The sequence below is a fragment of the Meles meles genome, chromosome 4 (genome assembly GCF_922984935.1).
Source record: "Meles meles chromosome 4, mMelMel3.1 paternal haplotype, whole genome shotgun sequence".
Lineage (NCBI taxonomy): Eukaryota > Metazoa > Chordata > Mammalia > Carnivora > Mustelidae > Meles > Meles meles.
The window spans coordinates 150,470,042-150,481,692 of NC_060069.1; the positions used below are offsets into that span (position 1 = coordinate 150,470,042).

At 36.4% G+C, this 11,651-nt stretch overlaps 1 protein-coding gene across 1 annotated transcript; it reads right to left on the reverse strand.

Moving 5' to 3' along the window:
* Positions 1-10,728: 10,728 nt before the first annotated feature.
* Positions 10,729-11,250, reverse strand: LOC123940650 (keratin-associated protein 13-1-like). Its single transcript, XM_046003627.1, has one exon. The coding sequence runs from the start codon at positions 11,239-11,241 to the stop codon at positions 10,729-10,731; it is 513 nt and encodes a 170-aa protein (XP_045859583.1). The 5' UTR covers positions 11,242-11,250.
* Positions 11,251-11,651: the final 401 nt, after the last annotated feature.

An 11,651-nucleotide genomic window follows, 5' to 3' on the forward strand; every position in this document is an offset into this window, starting at 1 on the left:
TTTGAAAGAGAAAGCAGGAGAAGGAGAAAGAGCATGTGCAGGGGGAAGAGGCAGAGGGAGAGGGAGAAGCAGACTCCCTGCTGAGCCAGGAGCCCAATATGGGACTTGATCTCAGGACCCTGGGATCATGATGTGAGCTGAAAGCAGACGCTTAACTGACTGAGCCACCCAGGTGCCCCTGTAATAAGCTCCTTAATCCAAAAATAATGTGGTAGTTTGTTACTTGTTTATTTTCCACTTTTGGTTTGTTGCATATTTGTGAAATTAAAATGAAAGATTATATTTTTATGCGAATGGGTTTTGAAAGTCTGTGTGTGCAAGGTCTTAACAGATATCTTTTTTTTTAATCTTCCAGAGAAATCTGTTGTTTATTTTTATTTCATTTTATTTTATTTTTTTCAGTGTTCTAAAATTCATTGTTTATGCACCACACCCAGTGTTCCATGCAATACATGCCCTCCTTAATACCCACCATCAGGCTATCTTTTGAGTTTCAATTCTCTTAAAGCAGTAATTTTCTGGAAGCTCATAGTTTGAAGGTACAAATGTCTCTGACAATGAGTCTCAGGAGCAGAGGAGAGTAGGATTCACTCAGTGAACAACAGACCATGTGCCTGGGCTGACAGAATGAGGGAATGAAGAAGTTGACACATATACCAGGCATACAGAAAGCAAGGAAATAAGTTAGTTATATGGTTTGGTCCAAAAAAATAAAAAATAAGTAAATAGAAAACTACTATGCGTTTGTAAAATTGACAGAAAAATGACTCTCAGATTTATGTAACTAGAATTAATTATACCTCATTTTGGTTGAAAATGTCTAAACCTTGCATTCCAAAAACCAATTTCTAGCCTGATTCATTTCTCTGTGTATAAGGAGGTAATCACTGAAGCTAGGTGGGAGGTGTCCAGTTTCAGAAGGCATGCGTTCCATCTTAGACCTTTCCAAAAGAGCTTCTAAAGCAGCCTATAGATCTGTTTCAATTGTATCTCTATATGAAATTGGATCTTCTTTAATTTTTTCTGGTTCCTTTCTAATCTTTTATAAATACAGTATTTCAGGAAATGACAAGCTGCTAAAAATAAAGCTTATTGCAAATGAACCAAACATAAAAATAAAATGATACCTTTGTGTAAAGCCAGGGAATACTTAAAGAAATTTTCTATACATTATTTCATCATACAAAAATACCAGTGTAGAATTCACTCATTATACTCTAAGTTTCTTTTAGCATATGAGAAAATAGAAGCTCAAAGAAAATCATAGATTTGCCAAAAGTGGCTTTCCTTCAAGGAAATGAAAATGTCCCACTCACTTTCTGAATGCATTAAATATAAGAGACCTAAATAACTGTATAGATCACTGATTTAGGCTTAATTTATTGCATAGGCATGGATCTTGAGACCTAGAAGAGTTAGTTTCTAGGTCTTACAGAGAGTTAATTGTAAAGCTAAGGATAGACATCTGGTTCCTAAGTTTCATTTTAGTGAAATTTCAATTGTGCCATGTGATTTCATCTTCTCTCTCCTGCAGTCATCCCACTTCCTTCTCCTGCTCTACATTATCATCATGAGTTTCTGGATCCTAATCTCCTCTTGTAAGGTCCCCAGCCATGTTGGATCAGATCCCACCCATATAGCTTCATTTTCCCTTGGTTACATCTTTAAAGATCCCATCTCCAAATACAATCACATTCTGAGGTGTTGGGGGTTAGGACTCTAACTTAAGAATGTTGGGGTGGGAGGCACAAGTCAGCTCATCCATTTTGCTCAGTGTTGTGATCATTCAAGACCATAAGGCAACAAACGCAAGATTCAAAGTCATCATGTTGAGGAAAGTGGAGCAGAAAAGTTGAAAAACTCATCATCATCACCACTAGATCACTTGAGAAATTATCATGATTTCTAGATTGTTACTGGGAGATCTAAAGGGGATTGAAATTATGAGAGAAAATACAGAAATTTTCATTTAGCTTTCTCTGACAGAAATAGAAATGGCAATGCTCAATACTCTTCTATGAACTTAATCTTTTTTTTAATTTTATTTATTTGACAAAGAGAAATCACAACCAGGCAGAGAGGCAGGCAGAGAGAGAGGAGGAAGCAGGCTCCTCGTGGAGCAGAGAGCCCGATGCGGGGCTCGATCCCAGGACCCTGGGATCATGACCTGAGCCGAAGGCAGAGGCTTTAACCAACTGAGCCACCCAGGCGCCCCTATGAATTTAATCTTATTTTGTTTATAATTTCCATGATTTTTGAAAATAGAATAACACAAATGATCCCCACATGCACATTTCCATGTGTGGGCCAGTCATCTTAGAGATCTGGAACATACATAAAATAACATTAAAATGGAAAAATACTTTTTGGCTAAATCAGAGCTATCTATGATGATTAAAAGCATAATCTGATTAAAAATGTAGAAGTGGTTTTCTGGCCCCAGGACATACTCTAGTTAAAAAAGAAAACAGCCTTTTATAGACAAATCAAGGATGGATTCAACAGTCATCACATCACAATATAATGAAATACACACAACTCCCAATTACAGTGTTGAAGACAGTAAATTTGGAATACCCCAACTGATACTTAAGATAGACACAATATCTTGTTTAAGGATATCAGCATCAAAGCATAAAAACTATCATTAAAACATCTCAAGAAGTTGTCTCAATCCCATATAACCGCTGCTCTAGCAACAGTCAAGATCTACCCTTCAAGTCTTTTGCAACGTTCTAGTTTACCATGCTCAAGGTAAAGTTCCCTCAAAATTCTAGTAACAGTGATTCTGGGTCTTGTTTCCTACACAGCAGCCCTGCTCTCTATCAGATCCCTACTAGATCTCCCATAGGTCCTGTCCCTATCAGACTTCTGACTTTGTCCTGCTCTATTTCTTGCCCTTCTGTTACACTCACTGGCTCTGTAAATTTCAAACCCAGGAATTCCATTCCCAATCTCCTGCTGCCTAAACAACTCTATTTTCAGGAGTTGCCAGTCATCTTTTTTTACCAGCCAGTGTGTGGTTCTGATTTCTAGAGATTGATGTTTTCAGTTTCCCAGGAAACTCATCATGAGTCATTTCTATGCAATTGATTTCATCAATTCCTATTTATTTATTCTTGTCACATTAGTGATTACAGATAACAGCTTTGTTCCCCTTCAACCATGACTTCCATATTTTTTATTAGTCATGCCTCAGTAGTATGTTGTCAAACATCTTGTCGATACTAGTCACTTCTCAAAATAATATTCATTCAGCTCTGCTCATAGGGAATGCATGATGCACAAGTGTTCCATCATATTTTCTTTTGAGGAGAATACATTCATTCATCTGCTACTATACTGTGAAAAAATTAAAAAATAATATTTAAAAATGTGGTTCCTATTTCTTTGAACTTACTTTCTATCAAGGTTAACCAAATAATCACTTAATTACAGCAGTGATTAAAGCTGTAAACAAACAAATCTTCAACATATAAGTACATTTAACAATGAAATCTCAACTGTCTTAGAAGTCAACAAAGCTTCCCAGAGAAAGTAATTTACAAGCTGCACCTGGAGGATGAGCAAATATAGCTTGATCAAGGTAGAACTTGGAGCAAGGACATCCGATTAGAAGATGATTGCACTAATTTGAGTGAGAATAAGAAAATCTATGATAATGAGGTCCAGTAGTCAGCATATTCACATGTACACAACCTGTCCTACTCTTTTTTAAAAATCTGTCTCCCAATTTCTACATAAACCCTCCTTTTACTATAAACCAACTGAACTTCGATTCTTCTCTGAACACATAATGTGTATTTTCTCACCCTGCTTTGGTCCTTTCATGTCGTCTTCCTATACGTCCCCTTTCTCTTCTCATAATTCTCATGTCTTTCATATTTAAGGACGTCCCAGCTTTTAGGTTCATTTTAAAATTTTTTTTAAAGTTTTCATTTTTTTATTTGTCAGAGAGATCACAGGTAGGCAGAGAGGCAGGCAGAGAGAGATGGGGAAGCAGGCTCCCCACTGAGCAGGGAGCCCGATGTGGGGCTAGATTCTAGGACCCTGGGATCATGATCTGACCTGAAGGCAGGGGCTTTAACCCACTGAGCCACCCAGGCACCCCTAGGTTCATTTTTAAACGCCATTTCATTTATAGTGCTTCCCTCACCAAATAAAGGCTATCTTTCAATCTTCTAAAATTGGGCTAAACTGAATTACAGTGAAATTTTAAGAGGGAGGTGATAGGAATGGGGTGGTAGAGTGAGTATGCCAATCTTGAATTAGAAGAAATTTAGTTAGTAAATTGCTATGTGTAAAGTTCCCATTTCCTGATGTGAGGGGAGTTTGAAAACAGAGTTCCCAGGTGCACTGGGGAGGAGAACGCAAGGATTTTGTTGCAAATGTCCTGTAAATTAACCCAATTAATATTCAGTCAACTTTCCCCCATTTCCCTGGTTGGATATAATTTGATACTATAAACAACAGGCTCTTAAAACTAAAAAGTTAATCTGTTATCTGTTAATGTGAGCAGAGAAGGTAGCTCACAACACACTCATACATATGCACAAAAAATCAACCACATTAACATTCCCCCACATTTCTAGTCATCATTGCACTACAGGTTTTAGCCAGAGAAATAGGCAATAAAAACAAATAAAAGGCATAAGCATGAGCAAGGGAGCAGGAAACATTCTATATTCACAGGTAGAATGATGTAAAAAATCCAATGAATCTATAAAATTACCATTAAAAAATCTATTTTATTTCTATATAATAACCAAAAAATGTGAAACATCAAATCTAAAGTATGTTATAATAACAATGCATATAACCTTAGAGATACATTTAGAGAGTCAAGATTTCAAATTTAATACTATAAAATATTACAGTAAGAAATGAAGTAAGACCCAAGAAAATAGGCACCTTAGTTTGAAAATATTTATTATGCTTAATTTATAGATTCAACACATTCTGAACAAAAATGCCAGTAGGCATTTTTATAAACTGGCATTTTTATAAAAATTAAAAAACTTATTCTAAAATTTATATTTTGCAAGAGAGCAAGAATAATCTTGAAATAGAAGCAAAGTTGGAAGACATTCATTATCTCATTAATCTCATTAATTAATTAATCTCATTAGTATAAAGGTATATTAAGATACTGTGGTAATGAAATAAGTATAGATAATTAACCTTGGAATAGACTCCTGTGTATACTGACAAGTTTGTTTTTATAGAGATGTCAAGTCAACTCAAGTGGGGAAAAGTATCTTTTCAACACATGGCATTTGAACTAATGAATACATGTAAAGAACTTAAAAAAAATATGTATGTTGATATATGTCACAGACTTTGTATATAAAAGATGAAATTTTAAAGCATCTAGAACAAAAATAAGAGAACTTCTTTCCAACCTAGTGGGAGGCAAAAAGTACAACAAAAGGAAAATAACTGGTAAATTTGATTTCATCAAAATGAAAGTTTTTGTTTATCCAATGTCATCATGAAGATAAGAAGGCAAGTCACAAATATAAAATTACTAACAATACATAAATCAAACAGTGGACTTATTTTCAGAGTATGTAAAGAAATCCAGCATATTAGCAAAAAAAGTATGTGTGTGTGTATATATATATATATATATATACACACACACAAACGCACATATAAATATATATGTATGTGGAAAAACGTGAATAAACACTAAGCAAAAGAAGTCAGGAGAATAACCAATGAGCACAAGAAAAGCTGTTCAAAATCATTTTTCACCAAGCAAGTGAAACTTAAAATCACACACACACAAAAAGAAACTTAAAATCACAATGAGATACCACTCTCATTCAGCAAATGGTTAAGAGAAAGATAATACCAATGTTAATGGGAATGTGGAGCTCCCAGAAATCCAGGGCATTGGTGGTGGTAGAGTAAAATGGTAAAATCAACATTGAAAATTTCAGAAATTTCTAATGAAGTTAAGCTTATGCTCACTCTATGACCCAGAAATTCAATTTGAATTTCAAAAAAGAAACAAACAAACACAAAAACACTAACAACATATGCCCACAAAAAGACTGGAAGAATTGATGTTCAATTGCAGATTTATTGATTAAGAAAAGTTTCCTTTAATCTTGAAACAATTTGATATCCATCCATAGGTGAAGGAATGAACATATCATCATCTATTCCCACAAGGGACCATTGCACAGAAATAAAATTAATAAAACATAAGCACCATGGGGAATCTCAAGAACATTATGTTGAATAAGAAAAGTTGGACACACCTAAGAGCATATGGTAGGGTCTAATTTTTATGAAATTTTAGAGGCAAAATCATTTTATGATGATAGAAATCATTACAGTAGTTGGCTTGAGCTGGCAGAGATTGATTTAAAAGAAGCACGAGGATATTTTCTGAGGAGGAAAAATGGTCTATATATGATCTGGTAGTTGTAACATAGGTGTATATATTTGTCAAAAACATCAAACTCTACCCTTAAAATCTGTTCATTTCATTTTGTGTGAATATTAACTGAATAACAAAGATTATTTAAAAAACTAACAAATCAGACAATTTTATAACTCTGCCTAAAATCATTGAGTGGCTTTCATTGCTTTCTGAAGAAAATGCAATCCTGAACCAGAACACTGAAGACCTAAAAAAAAAAAATGGCCCTCAAATCTTTCTGACCTAATTTCAAGTAATTTTTTTTCATTTTCTCTCACTGACAAGACAAACTGCCTTTCAGTTTTATAATGCACATCTTAAGAGTTGGGTCCTAAAAATACTTCTCCAAACCCTACCTATCCATCCTCTCTACTTACTCTTCCAACCTATTCCAAATGCTACTCCTCTGGGAAAATTTTCTTGACCTCTAAGACTTGGTGAGTTTCTCTTGATGTTATTTTAGTATCAAAACTCATTCATAGCTCCTTACTACTGTAGTTAAATAATTTTTTAGTTAGTATTTGTTTTCTGTCTTTGATTTTCAGACCGGTTAGAGCAGAGACCCTACACATTTCCTTAATATATTTTAAATTATGCAGTAATACACAATTATAATCTTATTTTTAAAAATACATTCAATAACACATTTCCATTCCATGGATTCTGACTCATGTTAAAGGCTCAGTGAAAATGTGAAAACTAATGGTACTAACAAAATATTTAATAATAAGGGATTATTATCCCTTCAGCTTAAGGTCATGATATCTCTGCCTTCAGCTTAAGGTCATGATATCAGAGTCCTGGGATTGAGTCCTACATTGGGCTCTCTGCTCCTCGAGGAGCCTGCTTCCTCCTCTCTCTCTGCTTGTCTCTCTGCCTACTTGTGATCTCCGTCTGTCAAATAAATAAATAAAATATTTAAAAAAAATTTGACAATGTGTTCTGAGCCATGATTAATGAGAAACAAACAAACATGAGGGCAGGGAGTTGGGGAGGATAAATATCTGTAATCACTAATGAGATAAACAATAATAAATAGAAATTGTTGAGATCAAGTGCCTAGGAATGATTCATTGGCATATTTCCCGGGAAACTGGTCACACTTATTCTTAGAAGTCAGAATTGAGAACCAGTTGGCAGACAAAGGATCTACAGCTTCTGGAATTATAGTTGTGGGGTGGCAGAAGCTTGGGACCTAAACCCTTAGGTTCAAAATCCAAGGTGTTAGGCATCTGTCAAACAATGCAGCAGGAGGAAGCCAAACAAGTACCAGTGGGTCTTTTGTTCTTTGCGTGGAGTGGAGTTAATTTGGTGAAAATTGCAAGATCACAATTCACTGTACTAAAATATAGAAAGAAGAAAGTCTATACTCTGGGAAATTTAGTATGTACCAGAGACATGGAATAGATGAAAGGGCAGTTTCTTGAATGAGCATGGTGAGATATCAGCTCAGGAGTTACATTTCTTGTAAAATATTACAGTTTTCTTATCTTGGCTACCAACATGAAATGGGATACTGTAATTTCCTGTGTAGCTCTGGTGTTGCAAGTTTGCTGTCCTCACCATTGAATTTTGCTCTCCATTTGTGAGCATTTCACCACATGGCTACCTACTTACAGTCAATCAGTCTTTGAGGGGTTTTTGTTGTTGTTGTTTGTTTGTTTTTGGTTTGGTTGGGTTTTTGTTGTTATTTTTTAGTAAATTGGCTTGTTCACTAGTGTTGGTAGGCAGAATAATGATCTCTCCAACATAGTCATATCTTAAACCTCAGAATTTATGAATATGTTACTTTATGTAAAAAGGGTTATTAAAGTAGCAGATGGAATTAAAGGGGCTAATCATTTGACCTTAAAATAGGGAGATTAGGAACACCTGGGTGGCTCAGTGGGTTAAAGCTTCTACCTTCAGCTTGGGTCATGATCCCAGGGTCCTGGGATCGAGCCCCCCATTGGGCTCTCTGCTCTATGGGGAGCCTGCTTCCCTCCATCTCTCTCTGCCTACTTGTGATCTCTGTCTGTCAAATAAATCAATAAAATCTTTTAAAAAATATAAAATAGGGAGATTAGCAGGTGGACACAACATAATCTTAAGCATCCTTAGAAAGAGGCATAAGTGTTGGTCAGAGTGATATAGAGCAAGATCGACTTGACCCATCATTACTGGCTCTGAAGACAGAAGAAGGGGAGTGTGGGCTAAGAAATGCAGCTGGCCTTCAGAAGCTAAAGAAGGCAACAAAGCAGATTCCCCCACTAGAGCCCTTGAAAAGGAATATAGCACTGTCACATGCTGATTTTAGCCCAGTGAGACTATATCTGACTTTCGACCCATAGAATTGTAAGATAATAAATTTGTATTGTTTAAACCACTGATTTTGATGTAATTTGTTTTATCAATAACAGGAAAACTAAGGCACTAATGTATTTCTGAAAGCCAGAAAATTTTCCATTCCATCATGTAAAATCTGGAGACATTAATAGACGTGGCTTCAGGTTAGCCAAAAAGCTCCAGCTGCTCCTCATGACTACTCTGCCATTGCTTATGTTTTGGGGTACAAAATTGGATTCTTTCCCTTGGTTGAAGATAATGGGCATGAGACCAACTTAGATCATTAAAATTCATGATCAGGACTGTTTACAGAGGTGTTGACTATTTTAAATTTTATAGCACAATGGCTAATGAAAATTTCCCCAAATCTCCTTCCATTATTCCTTTATGTTTTCCTTTAGCTATGTGTCATGACTATTTTCTCAACATAGTGGAGGAAGAGGAAGAGGAATGAAAGATGAGGAAGAAAGGGAGCATATGAGGGGAGAGAGAATTGGAGAGAATGCATAGAATAGAGCAACTCTACTAATAATTCTACTAATAACTTGCTGTGTAATCCTGTAAAATTCTATCTAGCTCTCTAACTTTCAGTTCCCCCTCTGTGGAGTAAGTAGATTTAATTAATTGGCCCCTATCACTCCTTTTATATTTCATATATTACTATGTCAGTAGTTAAGGAGGAAATAAAGAAAACATGGTGAGATATACTGGGATAAACTTAGCAGACTGGGTTTTATCCAAGTTTCAAGTACTCTGCATTCCATTTCCTAATTCCAGGGAGGTTTGAGGATCTTATAAAATAAAGACTAGGGGAAAATATTTAAACATTAGTTGTTCTATATGAATATCATGTCTCCAGTTGTTATCATGCTATGTTAGTATGTTATGGTGTCTCTATTACCTACTATATGGTTAGTTTCTACATTACATGTTAGCACCTTACCTTTATAACACTCCGATGTAGAAGAGAAGAATGGTGTAATTAAAGGATACCCACTTTTATTTAAATATACAGCAGAAACAATAATTTTCAATGGTATTTAAAGTTTTTCTTTTAGAAAAGATTCTCATTTAGTTAGATTTGGTGTATATGTTGGCAAAGAACACAGGCGCAACTTTACACCTGCTGAGTCTAGTTCCTTCCCAGCTAAGTTTGTTCCCATCTAAGTTTTTCTTACACAAATGGGGATAATTTGAGCAGATTGAGAATAGTAATTGTAGTGCAGGGATTTAGTCAATTAAAAAAATATGTGGCATCCTTTCACTTTGATTAGCTAAAACTCATAGGTGTTTTTTCTCTAAAATGTTACACCCACACACCAGTCTTCCATTTGAATAACCTGCATGCATAGACCTCATCATGTAAGTCTAAACTTTGTTCTTACACTCCTCAAATTGCTCTGATACATAATGTCTTTATTATGTCTTTGTAGGCATAGTTTACATTCATTGTGTGAATAAGACACTGAAACCTCTGGGATTTCATTGAGAAAAAGGCTATACCTAGAAAATGTAGGCATCCAAGGAACTGCTTAAACAGGAGAAAATACTCAAACCCAACAATAATTAGTGCATGGCCATTAAAACCTGAGCTTTCCGAAGCCTGTTAACAAAAGCATTGATAACGCAAATCCTAGTTGACACACTACTAATAAATAAAAATATTAACAACATATTTGGATAGCAGAATAAAGATTTTATTAAAATAAAATCATTTGACTTTCCATCTATTTTGGGCAGAAATGCAATGCAAACTGTAACTTCTATCAACAATGCAATTTGAATTACTCATTAATCATAGTTAACAGAGTTCTATCAGCCAGTGTTTGAGGGCTGGTGAGGTAAAGTAACTGGTGATAAGGGAATATTAGATACATTTTAATGGAAGAAATTAAGATAGTAGGTAATCTCAGGTAGTCTCAGGACAGAATCTGCCTTTCTCAAATGGATTTCGCTCTTCAACATGCTAATCAATAGAAGCCTGATTTACAGTCTGGCCAGTAACAGGATGAATGGAAACTCCTAGAAGGAAAATAGGTTGGGTGACAGAAACTGGATCCATAGCTCAAGGAAGGGAAGGCATAGACTCTAAATCCCAGGGGTCTGAAGCCCTGGGATCCACAACCCAGTGAGTAGCAGCTTCTGGATCCATAGCCCAGGGAATGGTAGCTGCTAGACCCAATGCCCACAGACCCGGGGTAAGCAGTCCAGCAGGGACTACAGAGCATGGAGGTCCTCGGGCGGTAGCAGAACGTCTGGTAAGGTCTGGACACCACGCAGGATGTCTGGCAGAGGGTGGGCTCACAGCAGGTCTCCTGACAGCCACTGGAGGAGGAGGAGCCCAGCTGGTAGGTGCTGGGAGAGCAGAGGTCAGTGCGGTAGACCAGGTTGCTGGGGTAAGAGCCACAGGGGGATCCTGGGTAGCTCAGGTAGCCCCCAAGGGAGCGGGAGGAGAAGGTTCCAGAGCAGCAACTGTAGGACATGTTGGCAGGAGATGTGGTGCAGGAGCTGAGTGAGTGTGAGGAGATTCTGTGTTTGAATTTCGTCTCTGGACTGGGGTGTTTATATACTCTCAGCCACAGGTGTGGTAGCCTGCATGGTCATTCTTCACACATTTGTGCACCCTCATTTGCTTATGTGTAACTCAGTAATCTCTGTAATTGCAGCTAAATAGTTTCCATATCTTGTATTTATGGGTGCTATAATTTAAGTGTTACAGCCAAAGCTAGTGAACAGCTCCTATGTAAAAAATGCTGTGACTGTTTGACATTAATGTTCATCCCATCTCAGCCAGGAAAGCCCTTCCTTTCCTCTTGCCATAACCTTCATGTGTTTTATTCCTGGCAATAATGGGCACATACTTTTCTTAAATGGCAAGAAATGAAATATAACT

Bases quoted from the DNA above. Each gene is read 5' to 3' on its own strand.
- LOC123940650 (XM_046003627.1), bottom strand. From the start codon at position 11,241: ATGTCCTACAGTTGCTGCTCTGGAACCTTCTCCTCCCGCTCCCTTGGG.